The sequence below is a fragment of the Pygocentrus nattereri genome, chromosome 26 (genome assembly GCF_015220715.1).
Source record: "Pygocentrus nattereri isolate fPygNat1 chromosome 26, fPygNat1.pri, whole genome shotgun sequence".
Taxonomy (NCBI): Eukaryota; Metazoa; Chordata; class Actinopteri; order Characiformes; family Serrasalmidae; genus Pygocentrus; species Pygocentrus nattereri.
In genome coordinates, this window is record NC_051236.1 from 10,620,723 (window position 1) to 10,641,959 (window position 21,237).

At 40.1% G+C, this 21,237-nt stretch overlaps 1 protein-coding gene across 1 annotated transcript in view; it reads left to right on the forward strand.

The window, feature by feature from the left end:
- Positions 1-133: 133 nt before the first annotated feature.
- necab3 (N-terminal EF-hand calcium binding protein 3) overlaps positions 134-21,237 on the forward strand; it is a 51,511-nt gene continuing 30,407 nt past the window's right edge. The window contains exons 1-2 of the mRNA XM_017705244.2: positions 134-414; positions 7,494-7,518. Of these exons, the coding sequence (XP_017560733.1) occupies positions 298-414; positions 7,494-7,518 (142 nt within the window). The 5' untranslated portion in view covers positions 134-297. The remainder of the gene's footprint in view (positions 415-7,493; positions 7,519-21,237) is intronic.

Sequence of the window (21,237 nt, forward strand, 5' to 3'; positions counted from 1 at the left end):
GATTTAGAGACGCTATGTGCGTCTTAATGAAGGCGGTTCGCATCACAGCGTGAATTTCCATTGGACGAGCCGGGCTGTTGGGAGGAGATGAGGCCCAATCAGCGGCGGAGAGGGCGGAACTTCAGGCGCAGGAAAGTTGCTCAGTATCAGCAGCGTTAGCTGAGAGGAGGGAGCTCGCAGCAGCACGTACAGCGCTGTACCTCAGTACAACCGGGCTAAAATCTGTCTCAGGTAGCGTCGATTCTGCCTAATTAAATTGATATCAGCTTTTCAGTCCAGTCAATAACCTGGTTGAAGATGTTGGCCTGCACGGAGATGATCACAATGTGTCTCCAGTCGGCGAAGCGAGAGCATCTGCGCTCCAAGCAACAACAGCAGCTGCAGCAGAACCACGGACTTTCCATTTTCCACGATGTGAGTAGCTCATGCACATTTGTTTTCTTCGAGTGATTTTATTCTGCCCTTTGCTTATCGTCATTTTTGATATCGGTGATATTATCTAAAATCACCACAGACCACCGGTGCCCCCTGAAAAGGTACGTTCTATTCCTGGGCAGGTGTAATTATCCCACAGACTCAGTGGTTCGTTTGGACTGCACGGATTCAAAGCATAAATGGCATATTTGTTAATGGCAAAATCCAGCTGCAGGCCTATGTGGTGTAACTTGGTGAAGAGAGAACACAATCAATGAATATTGATTCATAAAACCACTTAGGGTGCCATTTCTTTTTAACTGCAAACATTTCATAAAGGTTTTCAGGTTTTCTCGTATTTGATGTAACTCCATAAAAGCAAGTCTGTGGTGAGGTTTGGTTCTCCTGGTGTTGTTTTAGCAGCAGTGAGTTTGCCTTTAAGACACATCATCTGCCAAAGAAACAGTACAAAATGCAACGTAAGTGACCCAGAGCAATGCCCAGCACAGCGTAGGAGGTCCTGATGAATGTGACATGTTTTTGGGTTGCAGGTTGTCATATTTAACCTAGTACAGTTGATGCAAAGTGTGTGTATATGTGCATGCATGTTAAAGTGAGATCGTTACACAAAGTGGTATGAAATAGTATGAAATATGTTTCTGGTTAAACCTCTTTTTGCCTTAGGATGTAGAATGGTACATGGTGGCCAAGGCACAGAACCTCCAACGGCAGATTGGCGAGAGGTGCAGATGTTCTCTCTGCATGGTTAAATAAGCTCCTATAGAGGGGGTCTGACAACTGCACGGCAGTATGTGTTAGCCTAACAGATTTGGGCAGAAGGGATATGCAGGGTGAGCACATGAACACCATGTTCACGTGCACCCATGCGCATGCACTGACATATATGCTGGAATATAACAAATCCTTTTCTCTCTCCCTTATTCTGCAGTAAAAGCCCTTTGTCATACTGGGCTATGCTGTCTTCCCAAGTAGGCTTGTTATGGGCTTATAGAGAAGAGATTGCAGTGAAAGTGAAAAAGATGGAAAAGTCAATATTCTCTGCTCTGTCTTCGGCTGCAGGCCAAGATCCTGTTTTGGGGAAGAGCTGAATTTGTCTGATCTTAATAGCAATTAAATGAAACCTATCTGATGAGTCACGGTGGTTCTCCAGCTGCAGTAGCTATATGCTTCATGTGATGAAGTGAGGATGATACTGTATACCCTTTAGCATACACTCCACTGAAGCACTAGAACCACTAAACATCTGTATGTATTTTATCATTTTTCAGTTTTTGACATAATTTGAAAATATCCGTTGTCCTTTACGTTATGTGTAAATTTCATGATGAATGGACCAAAAGAAACGGCCCAGAAAGACTTGGAAAGACGTCTGGTTCCATTGACTTACCTTAAAAGTAAAGTAGTTTTTTTTCCTTCTCCTGTAAGGTTGCTATTTTGGAGATACAAGGTTTTTATCCGACAGCAGCGATATTTAAAAAAGTAATGTATTCAGAATATGTTTGGAATATATCATGATAAGGCACATGAGAAAAACTCTGCTGCTGTAATGTTTACTTAATTCACACTGTTCCTCACTTTTGACCATTTTATTAATATCCTTCCTCTTTTAATATGTAATCCAAAATAACTTGCAAACAGGTCTTGTTTCATTCATAGATAAGAATGTTTTATCTTGCCAGTTTGGAGATACAAGGTTTTGTCCCAACAGTGAAAATATATGATGTTAGAATAATACAAATAAGCATTATGTGGTGTCTAAATGTGCGTGTGTTTTCTTTACCACTTTTAAAGCTCTCCAGTATCTACAGCTACTATCCAATATCTAGTTTATCTAATCAACCCTCCATTAAATTAAATCATTTGATGAAATTGAACAAATCAATACAAAACCCCATATTCTGACTATATTCTTCTAGCCAGCATAATAATAACTTTTTCAAACCAAAACATATTATGTTTTAAGGCATTTTGGTTTATTTGCCTTTATTCTAATGTTTTGTAGTGTTTTACAGACATCTGTAGTTTTTTATTTTTGAGCTCAGTTAAAACAAAGTAGGCTTTAAAAAGTTATTTGACTGTTTATGAGTTATCTGGGCAGTCTTGTTGCCTCCCCTGCAACAGCACATGACAACAAGCTCAGATTATAACAAATGATTTCTTATTTATACTACCATTTGCAATAGATGGAATTATACATGACTATATTTAATAATTCAGTGAGTCTGTCCGCCATCCTCCTCTATCATTCGCTGTACCCCATTTCCGTCACAAACCCCACATTTATGCACTTGCTCCCCAGCACAGCCCAGCCAAATTAAGATTTCACATGGACTGCCTAATCGGAATTATACATGGAAAATCGATTTCATGTTTGTCTCCGAGAGCCGGGCAATCCATTTGGAGAGAAATGAAAAACATAACTTGCTAATAAAAAAAGAAAGAATTAAATTAGACAAACAGTTGCTTATTCCTCAATAACTGCAGGGCTAAAGCTTTAAGAAAGTGGCGGTGAGAGTTGGTGCTTATTGCTTTCTGTGGAGGATGGAGGTTTTGTTTGCGGGAGTTATTGCTTTGAGCACTCCTGCACTCTTAGAGGCTGGTAATCATCGGCTCCTTCTGGGTCCATATTTTCAAATCTGTAAAGCCAGTTGACAGTAAGAGAGAACTGGAGAGCTGCTTAAGATCTCACAGCCCTTGTTAGAAGCAGTACTCGTTTAATGGTAATGAAATATTGGCGCTTCGGGGGAGAGACTTTTGGATTAACTAATGCTCTTTGTCCAAATAAGCCCCAGTTTATCTGATTCTTTGCTACATGAGTCTCTCTCTCTCTCTCTCTCTCTCTCTCTCTCTCTCTCTCTCTCTCTCTCTCTCTCTCTCTCTCTCTCTCTCTCTCTCTCTCTCTCTCTCTCTCTCTCTCTCTCTCTCTCTCTCTCTCTGAGGAAAGGAGTCAGTGGGACCTGGGTCTCCCCACTGTCTCAACACCTGCCAGAGAGCTATCAGAGGCAATATCTCTCTCTAGGAAGCTCACAATGACCTTTAAGACAAATTGGTAATGATGTATTATTCTGCACTTAGCTGCTAACATTCGGTTACTGCCAACTAGAGATGGGATGGTATAAAAATGTCCTGTTCTGATAAATGGAAACACTTGTGATAATAACTATGGTAACAAATTGGTAACAATAATACTAGTATTTGAGTAATGTACACATTATTTTGCTGATTAATTGAGAAAAATGTGCAAAAAAACAACTTATAAAATGCAAATATCTGCAATACTTTAGAAGAATTAGCTTAATACACATTGAGATCATTTCACTATTTGTATAATCTTTGATATTTCCAAATCAGTTACAGTTTACATAAACATAATGTTTCACCAGATAGTTCAGCAGATTATAACTGAATGTGTTTTACCAGTGCATATGTTAAATTGTACTGTATCCTCCTGCTGTGACTTTTTAAAAAGATATTAATCATGCAGGCTTAATGGAGTTATTACAGTTAGGAAAGGTACGATTATCATTGAATTTTACATTTGTATGCAAAAAAGCGTCCCTGGTGAAGTTATGTGTTTTGTTGAAACAAGACAGTGATAAATAAGTGTCACGGTTGGCTCCTCCCACTACTCCATGTGCTCCTTTGTTTTGGTCTTCCATGTGCGTTTTCACCTGACCCACGTTATCCCTGTGTATTTAAGCCCTGTGTTTGCCGGTCTTTGTTTGATATCTCGGTCTCTGTTTGTTGTTTGATTCTCTGTTTGCTGTGTTTATTCTGGTTTATGCCATGTCTGCCCCCCGATCTATCCGTGTTGGCTCTATGACCCTGGACTGTCTTGACCATGACCCTGGATTTGCCCTTAATAAATCTCGCTTATCTCAGCGTATGCGTCCGCCTCCTCGCTCCACGTTACAATAAGTTAGCACATCCTTTTACAGAGAACACACTTCTGCTCATACATTTGAAATATGTACTTAAAACATAAAGTGACATTTCACACAAAAGTTGTGACGTTTTTATATTTCAGTTTTTGTAATATATTAAACTCTGCAAATAAATAGAAATAAAAATGTGTTGAAAATGGCATATTTAAGCGTGTTGTCTGTAGAGGATTCATTTCTACTTAGAAAATCCACAAAATGTGATTAGGTTACCCTCTCAGTACTTTAATTAAGTAAAGCATATTAATAGGTTTAGAGAAAGTCAATGACTAGGTTTCAAGCACGTCAGTTTCGTTTGTCTAGCTTCGGGAGAGTTCTACACCTGTATACTGGGTATACAGGTGTATACTGTTCATGAACCAGTAATCGCCCATCCCAATGAGCACAGATGTGCTGGGCAGTATAGATAATATTCTTCATTTTCTCCAAATATATCACAGTATCAGATATTTAAGTTTTGATTAGTAGAGTTAAAGAACTCATGTTAATTGAACTCAAAACCATTAGCCAACTGTGTTTGCACACAAAGGAAATAGACCTGTGCGTTTAACCCATCCATGCAGTGAAACACCCATATATATGCACACTAGTGAACACACACACACACACACACACTAGGGGGCAGTGAGCACACTTGCCCGGAGCGGTCACAGGGACAACATTCAGCCCACGACGGCCCCATTGTGGACTGCTAACCTGTGCTAGAAAGGTCTTACACACCAAGAAACCAAATTTCCATAAAGATAAATGACTGTTTATTGAATTATTTATCTAGCATGTTATGTATATTGTGGTGTATTATGTGTTATGTATAAAGTTCTTTCAAAGCAGTGTATTGCATTCTGTCTCACTCTACTTTGACATGAATTGCACTGACGTTCTTGTCAACTGTCGGTACTAAAAATCTAAAAATCAGTATTGTTGCATGACCATAGTACTGGTATACTGATGATAAGATGATCACCCAGCACTATAGTTTGGCATGCACAGAGACCACCCAGAGAAGGAAGTTAATCGGCAACAAGCAGGATCTTTCAGCTTTTTTGAGAGTATGTGTGGGTCAATTTCCTCTTTATTAGTGGGAGGCAGTTACTCCGTTTTAATAGTCCATTTAAGGTGATCTCTGAGGGCCACAGTGATGCACACTGAAGGGTTAACACTGAGTCTATTTGGATGTAAGGGTGTCTGAATGGTAAATCTGAGTCATTACTGCTATATCAGTATCAGTCACCTGAGTCATTGTTGTTTTGTCCATTAGTGTTTAACCAAGCTAATGCATAAAGTAGCGCAGTTATTATGTTTGTGGCTCGGTGTAATTTAGTAGGTGTCTGTGCGTGGCTGTTTATCGCTTTGCTTGGTGTACTCTGGCCTGCGTCTCTGCAGTTGGCCGATATACAGTCACACACGGAGATGTATTAGCAGGGTACATATAGGATAATCACCCGGCAGCTGAGTCCTGGGCTAGAGGCACCGTCTGTCCTTGAGAGTGTGGCTATCGCTTTCCCCAGCCACGGGGAGCATCAGAATGTGTGATTGCGTAAGAATGTGTGCGCACTCATATGCGTATTGTAGATGCTCGTGTGATTTGGGGTCCTTTGACAAAGGACAGCTGCATTGTTTTGTCTCAAACAAAGAGCTCATTAGGCAAAAATAGAAATACAAGAGATGGAAAATGTTAGCTCTATCCCAGTTATGTGATGCAATTCAGTGCTAATAAGGTCCGTCAAAGTTAACACGTAAAAGGGGAATTCCACCAATGTAGAATGTACCATTTTCCACCAAAGAGATTTATTTAGAGTGTTTTAATGCCTTATGCTTCGTTCTATACTTACTGACTTGGGTTTCTTTACAGTGCCAGAGGTTGCGATGTTGCAAATATAGACATTTTATTTACTGTTCAAAACTGCCAGTGAACCTACACCCGCCACTTGAGTTTTAATATGTAACATTGGAAATGGTACAATGGTAGTGCTCAATTAGAATCAAATGTTTTCTTTGAAAATGTTTTCTTCCTGCCTGTGCCTCTCCGCATGAACAGAGTTTATAAAAATAGGTTTAAGGTCAAAACACGATTTCCAGACTAGTGTAAATCAAACCCTTTAATGTTGCAGACATCTGGTTCCTATCACAACCAGTGTAAAGAATTCTGATGTAAATTTCTCTAAAACCACTCTCACTGACTCTATTTACATCTCAGTGATTGAATTCAGTGCAGACTGAAGCCCAATTGCTTACACTTTATGTTGCTATGATATTATCTCCAATTCTTGTTCAAATACAGCCTTTAAATGGTTTTTCAAGAGATACTATCAGCACCTTCAGCAGACTAAGCTGGACAGTGCTCACCAGCCCTCAAGAGCCCTCGAAAGCCTCACTTATAACGAGAATCCACAAGCTGTATGAACAACAGCAAGAGGCTGCAATCATGAAGAAGCTGGAACCGTGAAGTGTATATATCTGATAAAAACACTAATTTGCTGTATCATGCATTGGAACATTTCCCTCACTGGACTTTGGTAATAAAAATGGTAAAATACATATACAGGAAGCACTTGAATGAATCCTGATGAAGCTTGTTTTATCCGCTCATATAGGCCCAACAAAACATTCTGCTATTTACATCAAAGTTGTCAACGTTGACAATAAGACAAATGTCATCAAACTCTATTAACTAAACATGATAATGCAGTTAATCATGATAATTTATTCTAATTTTTTGACAGCACTAACTATTTCTCACTTGACATTTATTCAAAGAAGCTGGGAAGCTGTTTTAAAAGTGCAGATTCTAAGCTTTCAACATTGTGTTAATAAGTAGAAGTGGAGATCCTTTGCATGTTCTGCATTTTTGATACATTTTTATAATTTCTTGACAACAAAACAATCAGATGAGCACCTCGAAGCTCAAAGCAGAATGAAACTTACATGTAAGCATAATTTATTGCAAAGATAAATTTATATCGATAAATATGTAATTGCATGTCCATAAAACGTATGCACGTGTGGTCATCTCTGTTGTTCAGCATAAATGTTCCAAGCCATGCTCTGAATTGTGTTCAGGCGAGACCCACTGCGAAAAACTGACTGTCTGCTTTCTCATTTTCTCTTTTTCCCCAGATTTTCCGGCGTGCAGACAAAAACGGTAGGTCTGATTTTATTTTATTTTTTATTTTTTTGCAATAAAAAAAGCTTTTCATTTCTTAGAATGTGACAGAATTACTTGGGCTTCCTCACATTTCAGCTGCCTCACTTTTAAAGTTTGTTTATTTCGATGTCAAGTCACACAGCAGTTTGTAAAAGTTCCCCTGTTGGCCTTGTTCTGATCCAAAAGAATGAAAGGAGAAAAGCAAGAGTGTGCCTTTTTCAATCCATGATGGATTTTGCTCCCTTTTCATGTTCTCTCTTGTTCTCCTCTGGTTTGCTTAGCCACCATGAGCAAGTGATTTGCATGATATTATTTTGCATAGGCGGGCTGATTCACAGTTTAAAAGCGCCTCATGGGGTGCACACGAATATCAGTGCCTGCGTTAAACAGTTTGATTAATTAACTTAAGTCATTAACCAGTAAACAAGCATGTTCAGTGCTGTTTACAGGCATTTGAATATTTTTTTGGGGGAATTTCAGCAAGAATACAGCAAAGCCATCAGAGATTATCATGATCTAGAAACGACCTACTTTGCTAACTTGCCTTACAAAGAAAACAAAGGGAAAGCTGTGTCATGTGTGTGCGAATGGCTGCTTGGGTAATTATAGACACGACAGCGTAGACTAATCGCCATGCATGATACAGTAAATGAGCTGGAAAAATGTTTTGAGAAAACATCCTCCTGTATAGCTCTTTATCACACGCAGGGCACAAGAACATTAGACAACTTTTGGTTGTAGCCCTTTAAACGCACTTAAAAAAGATGATCTGAATAGAATCATGAACACTCAAAGAACCAATTGCATGACTAAAGGGTTCTTTGCATAATGAAATACTTCTTCAGATTGATGGAGATTGTGCTGTAGATGGTTCTATATAGAACTGTTTTGAAAAGGCTTCTATATAGCACCAAAAATGGTTCTTCTATTGTTACAATGCCAAGTTTGTAATATTAGAAGAACCCTTTTTGGTGCTATATAGAACCCTTTTCAAAAAGGTTCTATGAAGTATCATCTACAGCACACTCTCCATCTATGTGTAGAGCTATTTCATAGCAACAAATCACAGCTGTGATGTTATTTCTTGATGACATGCTCCCTCTCATGTTCTATTGCTTAATGAACATCATATTAATAATAATAATCTTTATTTATTTACTTTTCATACTGGTGGCAACTTAAAGTGCTTTACAGAGAGGTGTCAACAACTGAAAACATTGTGCTATGAGCTTTCAAAGCGCAGATGTTTTAAAGCTCTGCTCCCAAGTGTGGTGCAAACATCACATGATCATAGATAGCCGAGGCTTCAGGACGCATCAGTGAGCCACTGAAACCTGGAGCCGCAACCTGTGATTTACACATGGCCAAGTCAATCATCTGATTGTTTAAAAGTGGTTCGAGCGCAGTCCACTTTGAGGGTTTTTGTGAGAGGAGAGATAACAACAGTAAACATAGACCAGCATCAGTTTAATGTGAAGGCATTGTATCTGTGCTGGGGAGATGATAAGCAGTAATAGCAGTTGTCTTAGCCCTAGCATAGCCGAAACAAAAAATGCTGAGCAAAAAATGAGGAAAAACCACGATAGAGTAGATCTTTCTGTATTCCCAACCAAACGTCCAGTTGTATAAGCACAATCACCATGACTAACATATTTAGCTTACCCTACAATCATAAGCGCTGTCCACTACAAATAGCTTACTAATCAATGATTGTTGATAATTCTAATTGTTACCTTTAACAGTTATTGTCATTCACCTGAAATAAGGACACTTCATCAGTAGAAAGATAGATGGAAAGAGGAGCTGAACTGTATAGTCAGAACGACTAATAGTAAACAGATGGCCAGTAGATGTAGAAGGATTAGTGTCAAATGTTTTGTAACACTGAACCATAATCATCACAATATGACTTCCGTGTTACATGAGGCTTTGTTTCACTCATCACTACAGGAGTCCACAACATAGGCAGGCAACGGAACAATCAAGGCAAGAGCTACTTTGGCAAACCTGAATTTAGAGTAAGAAGAGATAAACATGAGGCTGTTTACAGAGAGAGAGAACAAAGACACAGAGTTTACACTCTCCAAAAAAAAAAAAAAGGTACGACACTGTCACTGTGGTGGTACCCTCTGGGGTACGTCCCAGTGCCTTTAATCAGGGAACATAACTGTAAGAGAATCCATTGAACTTATATTATCTAATCTCTACTGACTCCGCACACCCCGTCTCGTCTCCAGGCTTTTATTTTATTTTTCTGATGTTTGGTTATGAAAAGGTACAAATATCTACTTTTCCACTAGGAAAAACTCATGTAAGTACACCATTGGACCTTAAAACCACCATTGTACCTTTAGGGGTACACCTGTATTGTTTGTACCTTGATGAATGAATCATGTACCTGCATAGTACATTTATTTCTAACATAGGTGGATGATCTAAATATAACAAAAACATATTATGATCAAGATACACTATCATATTTTTTTGAGATCTCATAAGTTGGAAAGGAGAAAAAAGAACCAGAAGGGCCATGTTTAAAAAATATTATTGAAAACTTTCAGTACAATTCAATATTTCACATCCTGCACTGCACAAAATTCAGTGAAACAGGACTAATTATGCTCTCTTTGTGGTGAAATATGTAGTTAGTCAGTGAACTAGATATACTAAAGATATCCATGATATTGGCAGAAATTTATACAGACAAAGTCACAGGTGAGCCTTAGAAACGGAAGTAGGAGGAGTGGCTTCTGGTGAAGGGTTATGGGAAACAGACTCCGTAGAGATTGAGCCATCGGCAACAGTAATGTTATATAACAGTTTTGTGAAGTAAAAAAAAGTGAAGTAAGCAATGTTGACAATTTATTCTACGAAAAAGATAGTTCTAGTAGTTCTTGGAGTAATGTCTAAATTACATAGCAACCAGTGGTCAGTGGAGTAATAAATGTGCTGTTAACAGACACAGCAACACAGGCAGAGCACCTTTCAGATCATCAGATTATGTGGTCATAGCTAACCATCGTATATGAAAACAGTAATTCTAGACTTTTGAATGGTAATGTGTATACAAATCTAAGACAGTGGTTTCCAATCCTTCCCAGTGGGGTCTAGTTCCAGCCACAGTCTTCCAAACCTGCTCCAGCTAATTAACTTGGGAAAGTAGATCTCAGGGGATGGCTGAGTGAGTTAAGCGTTAAAGTGGCGGTGGGTTGGGGGAGGAGTGGAGTTAATAGAAAGAGAGAGAGTGGAATGGAACACGCCACTGTCCAAACAAATCAGAAATGAGCGACTGTTGCCGGGGCGACGGCATCTTCACCGAGGTCATAATCACCGCACCAAAAACAACAATTACCTCTCCACTCCAATCATCCCTCCATCGCAGGAGAGGATGGAGGAGTGCTGAGAGAGGGAGAGAGTATGAATCACAGAGTGAAAAAAAGAGAAAGAAAGAGAGGGAGTCTGAATGCTATTTACTTGATGATTTGAACAAAGGCTACCTTAACACCTTTCCTTGGCTGAGGAAAAATAGCAAGTTGTGGATCAGTTAGTGTCTAGGCAACGTGGCTGACACATAAGCTCTCTCAAATCTAACTAGAGCATGGTTGCTAAGTAGAACATGGAGTGCAAAAAGAGAGTGATATATGAGAGGGTTTGGCCTGCGTCCTCCTCCTGAGACTAGGCCTAGGCTTTAGTTGAGTTTTAGCCCTCCCCATTGAGAGCTGTATCTGTCGCTGACTTGGGACAAGTTTATTTAAAGACATGATGAAACTAGTTACTGGAAAAAGTCACCAAAAGGAATCAATGGTGTTCAAAGTCTGTCCTACTTCACTTCAATTGAGCTGCTGTCAGATCTGTTGGGTTTTTGCTCTGCTCCCATTTTGAGAGTTTTTGGAGTGTGGAACCCCTAAAGAACTATTCCTGTGATTGAGAGAGATTTGGGTTAGCTTGAAGAACATCCATAGTGTTTTGGTTCTTGGACTGTGGCAGAATGACCCAATGTAAAACACTGCCATCACAGTTTCATGCAAGGTTTATGTTCAGGTTTGTTAAAGCATGGGTGCCCAAACTTGCAGCTATGGGCCAAGGAGACAAAACAATACAAATAAGAAGGTAGGCAGGTTTCAGTTTGCAAAGTTTGAGTTTGCAAATGTGTATTTTATAACTTAACTCTTCATTGTGTTACTAAAATACCTGAAAAATACTAATTAAAAGGGGAAAATAAGAGAGTATAAAATTATTGCTCTCTGATTGAGTGAGTGGGTTAGTAAAGCCTTCTGACAGGCCAAATCAAACATTCCTACTGTAGGCAGCCCTGCTTTAAAGTGGTTTTTCAGTGAAAAACCTTGTTCACAAATTCCTTTCCTTACCTCAAATTTAATCAAGGTATGTTAGGTGTTTTGCATTAGCCACAGGGCTAAACAGCACTCACTCACACTGTGCAGTGTAATTGTGGTGTGAAGCGAGGAGGTGGACGCATACGCTGAGATAAGTGACTTTTATTATGAGCAAATCCAGGGTAATAGTCATCATAATAGTCGGTCCAGGATCATGTAGCCAACATGGAGAGAATATGGGTCAGACATGACAAAATCAAACAGATCACAGAATCCAAAACTTAAACAAGCAAAACAACTAGCAAGACAAACGCATTAAATAGTACAATCAAACAGTACAACCAGAACAATAAACAATCAACACGAACATACAAAAAGTTCAAACAATTCAATCAAAGACCAGTTACCAGACAGGGGAAAACACAGGGCTTAAATACATAAGGGTAAACGAGGGACAGGCGGAAACACTGGTGGAGACAATCAGGAGCGGAGGAACCGAAACAAGGGGCCGGACTAGGAAACCAAAACAAACGCACATGGATGAAAAAGTAAACAAAAAGCACATGGACAGGACTGGGAGGGCCCAATCATGACAGTGATGTTGTTGGCTGTGTTCTACTTCTTTCAGAGTATTAGAGTGATTTAGTTGTTTGAGCATGATAGTTGCTAGTCTCTAGTCGCTAGTCTCTATCAGATCTTAAGTGAAGTTAAATTAAATAACTCCATTTTAGAACAAAGTGGATTTTAAAGGAGATCTGTATTGGTAATTTCTCAAAGTTTCAGTGTTGCAGGCATTTGCAAACATTTGAGTCAGCTGAGCTCTTCTAGCAAAATTATTTAAGTGCCCCTTGAGATTTCAAGTGGAATGAGTATAGCTGGAACAAATAATTCAAATACTTGAGTATTTGTTTATGTTCATTTCTCTAATTAGTATATGGAAGCTTTGTATATGAAACCCTTTGGACCCCAGCAGAGCTCTACAACACTCATAGAGTTTCCTGACAATTTTCAGGGTCAGAGGTTTATTTCACTATTTTTAATCAGAATATTTTATTATAAAACCATGAAAAATGGCAATTACTTAAGTTAGTTATTAATTACTTATTAAAGGCTGAATACAGCCACCATTCTCAAATCTGTATCACATCATAGCCAAAAAATCTGATTGTGCCACTTCAGCCTGGTAATGTGAATATATCCTTAGCTCAGGGTGGTCTGACTATAGTAGAGGTTTGCCAACTGTGTTTTGCAAACCTCTGCATTTAACCCATCCATGAAGTGAAACACCCACATGCATGCACACTAGTGAACACACACACTAGGGGGCAGTGAGCACACTTACTCGGAGCGGTGGGCAGCCCTATTCATGCTGCCCAGGGAGCAATTGGGGGTTAGGTGCCTTGCTCAAGGGCACTTCAGTCATAGGCTGTCAGCCGAGGGGATCGAACCGATGACCTTCTGGTCACAGGGCTGGTTCCCTAACCTCCAGCCCACAACTGCCCCTTTACTGCCCCAGTGCTGCAGAGTTAAGCATTTTCCCTCATTAAACACACCTGCTTAAACTCCTCAGCTAATTAGCAAGGCCTTCATATATTGAACTGAGGGAAGAGTGAGAGTGGCCCGCTAGGAGCCAAGTTACATGTCCCTGTCTGAGCAGATCGATCTAATTTGGGGTAAAAGGAAAATCGTGTAGATGACGTTTTTAACTTTATCCCGTTCTCTTGTTGGAGATGTTCTGTGTCACCCTGTGGTTTCTTCAGTTATATAACTGAACCGTTCTGCCTGAAAGAAGGTCAGCTTCAGCCTCAGCCCAGCACCGCTGGCCAATCAAATGACAAACAGCGCGTCAAGCACGTCCGACAGCGCCCTGTGTATGTCATCTTCTGCTTCTGCTCAAGGGGCCAGAGCCAAAAATACTGGAGCTTTCAGTGCACAGGAGAGTGGAGAGAGAGGAAGAGATCCACAGGGATGCTGTGATCTGTAGGGTTTTGCTTAGGGAGAGTTAAAGCAGCATTCCAGCCCTTTTCAACCTAATCTCTGTTTGCTGCATCTGTAGCTCATGGTCGATTACCATGGACAGCAAGTTCCTTGCACTTAAATTCAAATCACATTTATCAGCACTGGTCCACGGCCCTTATTTCTAATTAATTAATAATATTATACATAATTTTTTTAAATAATCATTTTAATGTTATATGGTTTCTTTAACTAAATTCAGGGAAACACATTGAAGTTATGGTCATAGGCTACAGATGTGTCATCAAAGAAATAGGGTGAAAACCATGAAAAACTGGAGCATTCCTTTAAGACAATAAAGCATAATAAGATGGAATCATGGTGTGACGGTCTCCCTACGGTTCTTTCATTTCTCCCTCTGTTCTTTTGTCTGCTTTCTCCCTCCCTTTGCCAATGTTCTTTCTGTCTGCTCATGTCTGCTTCAGTTTGCTTGCGTGTTTTTTTTCCCCTTCTTCTCTCTTTCTGAGGCGGGCGGGCAGATTGTGAAGAGGCTTGCGAGTGTCTGCTCAGATGGCGTCTGCTGACTTAATCTGACAGTGCTAATGGCCAAGTTTAGACAGACTCCTCAGTAAACTGAGGATTAGGACAGAAAAATAAGCCAAAAAGAGGAGGCTCGAGAGATGAAGGCTGAAGATTTAGAGAAAATAGAGGAGAGTGAGCCGGGAACGAAGATAGATAGCTAGATGGAAGTCGCAAAGGCACAACAGCGAGAAGCTAGAGACAGGAGGAGTGAACAGAACCGCTCCATGGGCAGATGGGATGGTTGGAAAAACCAGATTTGAGATTTGAGTCTCCATATCTTGCATTCATAAAAGCCACAGATCAATAATTAAAGCTGTTGGCTTGTAGCTGCGTTGTGTTTTCTTCTTTTTACCTCTTTTTATGCTGAGTGACTTGAGTTGTGCTTGTAAGGACAAGCTGAAATAGAAAAAAGTTGAATGCTGTTTCTTATTGCTGTTATTAATAGACCACATTAGTTTAAAATGTCAGATCTGCTAAGACACTGCTTGGATCATTCTAATTTCCGTGAAAAACTGAGCTAGTTGTAGTACTGTTTTCTTTTTCAATGTTAGCCTTAAACAGGTTCTGAAGCAAAAGATTAATAAAACTGTCCAAGCACAGGCCAGTATGATATATAATGAGGCTTGCTGTAATAACCATCACAATGTTATGGTTCATAAAACACTGAATGAACAAATAAACTTTGTTTAACAAGAAGTGGCTAGCAAGGAAAGAGAGTGACAGCTGTGCAGTGGGTGGACATTGCATTTCATACTTACAGATGTACAGTACTGTGATAAAGTCAGAGACCCCTCGTCATTTATTTAATTTCCAGTCAAAATGGCCATACAAGTTGTTCATTTTTCTGGAGATACTACTTAGGAGATTAATATAAGATGAAACACTTGCATAAGCAAGGAGAAAGACAAAGGAGTATAAATGAAGAAACAAGCATTTCCCAGTTCAACAAAGCAAAGAAAGAAAACGGGACTCCTAACAACCGTGCAAGACCTGATAAACCACCAAAACTGGTCCCAACAGATACACAATCCTTCAAGCTTTCGTTTTTTTAACAAGATGAAGATAAAATCAAGCTACGCTCTTGCTTTAGAAAAGGACATTTGCAAATCAAACAAAGAAGCTACTGGTGTTCTCAGAACAATGGACTGACCGCTCCAGAGTCCAGACTTCAGCATCACTGAATGTATTTTGGAATACTAGACTCCTAACACTCCTGTCACCTTGCTGTGTAAAAGTTAATTGTAAGCCGCCCTGATTGAGACTTGGACCACGAAAAGCAGAAAATTTAAACGTCTGACCTAATAAGTGTGGAAAATATCCCTGCAGATTTTTTTGAAAGACTGAAAGCAATAAAAACGAAGGTTAGACACACTATATACAGAAAAAAATGCAAAAAAGTTGTTACACAGCTTTTTTTTCAGCAGTTTTCTGTTAAATATATGTTGTTTGCCATGCTGCAAAAGTAATAACTTGTACTTAATGGCTGTTTTGACAGTAGTGATCAATAATTAATGCCTCTGGCTTCTGTTTGAGATGTGTTTTGTTCTTCTTCCCCTTTTTCTTGAGTGACCTGATTTGTTGTTATAAGGATAGCAGCACTGCAATTTAAGGATATACAAAATATCTAGCTTTATAAGAGAGAAAAAATACATCGCTCTCAGTCAGGAAATTGAGAAGCAGCAGTGCTCTAAAGTGTTGATGTACAATATGAACAAAATGTCATATTTCAATTATATTGCTGCGTCTTCCAACTTCTTTCCTACTTCTTCAGCATTCCCCATCATACTGAACTGGTGCATGGCTAGGTGACAGTGACAAAAAAAAGGGCAGTACGGAGTAAATTGTGGAAGCAGCAAATACATTCTGTCCTTTCAGCCTCCTTTATGATTCATCCTCCGCTTTGAAAAAAGTCAGAGCAATCAAAGGACCATAAATTGTGAAGAAATACGCTGACCATTGCACGTTAGGCTCAGAGTCAATAAGACAGAGCGGCAGAGTAGAGGCGGTCCCTGAGGAATCAAATGTCTCCAGGACAGCAGAGTGCAGAGGGGAGCTCTTAGACAAGGGCCAGAACTTTCACTTGGCAGCACGCCTCCACTGTGGAGACCTCTTAGGCCTGACCTCACAGTAATAGTGAATGAGAATGCATCCTCATGACTGAGCATTCCAGGGATTGTGTGCTTACCTTTTTCCTGTTTTCTGCACCTTAATGCAAGAATTTGACTGGGAGGAGAAAACACACACACACACACACATCTTCTAAGCCACTTCTCCTCCTGGGTCGCACAAGCCTATCCCAGCTGTCATCAGGCGGAGGGATAAGAAAATGTCAATGATAAATTACTGAGAAATCAAATTTCTACAAATTTCCTTTACCCCAAATTTAAGCAATCAGCCAATATATTGCTGCTGTTGGAACTCCATCTTAGTCATTTTTCAGTTTTTGATATAATTTGAGAATACCTGTTGTTTTTAACATTTGTATGTAAATTTCATGAGAAATGAACCACACAAAATGGCCCCAAGATACTTGGAAAAAAGTCTGGTTCCAATGACTTTCATTATAAGGAAAGTACGTTTTTTCCTTCTCTTGTAAACTTAATATTTTGGAGATACAAGGTTTTGTTCTGACAACAGCAATGTGCAACTAAGAAGCAATGCAAAGGTGCCCACCTAAACCATTGAATATTTGCCTCAAACTATGTTGAGTTGTCATACAGGCTTCGCACAGTGTCAGAAACCATAAACACATCTATTTGCTATTACTTAAAAGGACACTAAATAAAACATGTAAGCATCCCTACATCTGTTGTAAACATTCCTACACACATCCTTCAGCAGCAGTAGTCTGCAGAGTGACATTTTTCTGGTTCAAAGACCTGGAAACCCCCCTTCTGATGATGTATCTTCAAGTTAGAAAGAATTTTTGATGCTGTAATAGTCAAGAGCATGGAATTGTCTGGTTTAAAGACTAGAAAGGTGGAAGGAACTTTTAAAAGCTGCTTTATGGTGGTTTTTTAGGCACACTGTTTGAAGTGATTTGTTTGTTTTGGTAGCTGATGAATGAAGAAGGAAGCCAAATAGCAAATGTTACTGCTAAGAAGCCAAATATCTTAATACAGTCATATGCCCGTGGCCTTTAAATCGTCATTACATGGAGAGGATGGATTACATGGATTAGCGACAGAAATTACTTGTCAGACAACAAGCTAAAAGCTAAAGTTAGCAAGGTAGCCAGCTATCTAGATACCTTATCTGTCTCTCGTGTGTGGGACGAGAGTGTTATCCAGTATGCTTGCCAATTGCTCTGGCTTTTTGCATTCGCCTCTTTATATTTTCCAAATTACAGTATGCTTCAGTCCGCAGGTATACTTCAGTTGAATTCGTTTCAAGGTTTCAGCGAAGCTAGCTTGGTGTTGTTTATTGGTGTATCGATCAGGTTAACAGTCAGGATTGGTTAACTCTGTTCCCAAGAGATTCCCAATGGTTGCTTATTGTAGTGAAATATCATCCATCCATCCATCCATCCATCCATTTTCTAAGCCGCTTCTCCGTCAGGGTCGCGGGGGGGTGCTGGAGCCTATCCCAGCAGTCTTCGGGCGGAAGGCAGGATACACCCTGGGTGGGTCGCCAGTCCATCGCAGGGCAGACAGACAGACACAGACAGTCACTCACACCTAGGGGCAATTTAGCACGTCCAGTTGGCCTGACTGCATGTCTTTGGACTGTGGGAGGAAACCGGAGAACCAGGAGGAAACCCACGCAGACACGGGGAGAACATGCAAACTCCACACAGAGAGGACCCCGGTCGCCCAGCCGGGGAATCGAACCCAGGCCCTCCTCACTGTGAGGCGACAGCGCTACCCACCACGCCACTGTGCCGCCCAAGTGAATTATCAATGATGCATAAAAATATACAATCTAAAAAATAATATAAAAACTGTAAATTCTCTCAGAGCTGTGAGCCTCATCAATATGTGCTACAGAATACTGCATAACAACAAATAACATATTAAAATCTATTTTAGACTAGAAAGGCTCTTTAACACAGAGTGGTTTGAAGCAAGTGCACCTTACTTGATGAGACACCAGGCATCCCTTGGCTGATAAAACTCCTTTTGGAGTAAATGCAAAATTGTGTAAATTAGATTTTTTGCTGAACTATTGTTCCCTAGAATTGCCAAGACCACGCACACTGCAGAAAACTTTTTAAAGCTTTGTGTCAGTGGTCTCTTTAATTTTTAGTTTTCTAAATGCTTCAGCGATAATACAGATACCCCAGGGGAGAAAAATAAGCTTAGAAAGTTGTTGTTTTGTGTTCCAGATAAGAGGATTTAGGACCAAGACATATCAGAGATGTTTCGTCTTCCTTTTCCCCTCTAAAGTGTAAATTGCCTGCTTTACTAGTCGCTAATCTCCTTAAAGATAGAGGCAGAGGCAGTCTGGAACTTTTAATAGAGCCAAGTGTGTGAGTCTGAGAGGAGGCCGATTAAAGATTCTAATCAGTGATAGGTTCTGCAGCGAAGCTGCTTGGGACCAGATGGCTGCCAAATTTGCCCTTGAAACAGCTGAAGAGAGGTAGAGTTTTGGATGTTGTCTTGACATGCTACAATATGTCCCTTGTCATCCTCCTGGGTAATTTGCCTCTGATCATTTGGAAAGTGTTTTTTGTCTCCTTGATTGTCTCCAGAGGCACACCTTTGTATTCTGTCCAGGCTTTTTAGTTTGAAATGCAGAATTTCCACTTGTAGAAACAGCTTACATTTGTGAATGTCTTAATATAGAATGTCCACTAAAACCTGACAAATATTTCAGAAGGTGAATATTATTTACAGTGGTTTTCGTCCTGGTCCTAGAGGAACACTGCTGTGCATAATTTAGTACTTTCCCTGTTTTACCAGTTCCCAGATGGCTCCTGGCATGAAATTCAGTTTTAAATTCACTTTAATTGGCATAGAACCTTTACGTTATTGTGGGGGTTGCTTAAACTTTAAATTAATTTGTCCCGTTCGCACATCTCATTTATATATATAAAAAAAAACTATCCATTGAATTGTCCTTGGATGTTTACAGAGATGTTTGTATAGGTTATTTTATGTTATGTTTATGACGCACAATAGCAAATGTAACGAGAATTTATTAGACTTTAACTTCTGTAGCAGTGGTTCCCAAACTATGGTAGACCCACCCCCAGTAAAGTGACATTGGGGTACATCAAAAAAGTCTGGAATTAATCTTTATTTCATTTCATTTAATCAGCTGACTGGACAATTGCACAGGTTCTTCCCCAATATGAGTGACACAAACAGCTTTCAGCACAATGCAAACTCTCTTATTATAAAAGTTTGTTTTATTATAAAAGTGTTTGGCCCCTTCAGAGCGCTGTGCGTTCAGGAGAAACCTGAGTTCCCTCAGTTTATCGTGTGCTGTTGTGTGAAGTGAGTGTCCTTTACAAACTGTTGTTAAGTCCTGTATGATCCTTGTTAGTCATGTACCTGAGTTAATTTCGCTTTCACACATGCAGATTAGATGGCAGTTTTAGTGAGTTATTAGTTTGTAGCTTCTGTGGTTAGTGCTTAGCTGTTAGTTGCTGATCATTTTCCAGCTGCAGACTCACAAATATGTATATTGGTCCTGCAGCCTTTCTGATTTCAAATGAAGAACGTTCGGTTCTCTCCCACCCTGAGCTCTGACAGGAACTCCAGAATGACTCACACCTAGAATATAGACAACACTAACATTCTATATTCATTCATTTTAAGGTAAACATAAATATGTCTGTTGTACAGGTGCTTTATAAATCAATGTAAATGTAAATGCACCCTTAAACAGTAAAAGTAATTGCTTATTTTCTAGGTCTGAATGTCTTACATATGCATCATGGTTATATATATATATATATATATATATATATATATATACTGCTCAAAAACTAATAAAGGGGACACTTAAACAACACAATATAACTCCAAGTAAATCAAACTTCTGTGAAATCAAACTGTCCAACACTGATTGACAATCAATTTCACATGCTGTTGTGCAAATGGAATAGACAACAGGTGGAAATTATTGGCAATTAGCAAGACACACTCAATAAAGGAGTGGTTCTGCAGGTGGGGAGCACAGACCACTTCTCAGTACCTTTCTGCTTTCTGGCTGATGTTTTGGTCACTTTTGAATGTTGGTGGTGCTTTCACACTCGTGGTAGCATGAGACGGACTCTACAACCCACACAAGTGGCTCAGGTAGTGCAGCGCATCTAGGATGGCACATCAATACGAGCTGTGGCAAGAAGGTTTGCTGTGTCTGTCAGCGTAGTGTCCAGAGGCTGGAGGCGCTACCAGGAGACAGGCCAGTACACCAGGAATCGTGGAGGAGGCCGTAGGAGGGCAACAACCCAGCAGCAGGACCGCTACCTCCGCCTTTGTGCAAGGAGGAACAGGGCACTGCCAGAGCCCTGCAAAATGACCTCCAGCAGGCCACAAATGTGTCTGCACAAACGGTTAGAAACCGACTCCATGAGGATGGTATGAGGGCCCGACATCCACAGATGGGGGTTGTGCTCACAGCCCAACACCGTGCAGGACGCTTGGCATTTGCCAGAGAACACCAGGATTGGCAAATTCGCCACTGGAGCCCTGTGATCTTCACAGATGAAAGCAGGTTCACACTGAGCACATGTGACAGACGTGACAGAGTCTGGAGACGCCGTGGAGAGCAATCTGCTGCCTGCAACATCCTTCAGCATGACCGGTTTGGCAGTGGGTCAGTAATGGTGTGGGGTGGCATTTCTTTGGAGGGCCGCACAGCCCTCCATGTGCTCACCAGAGGTAGCCTGACTGCC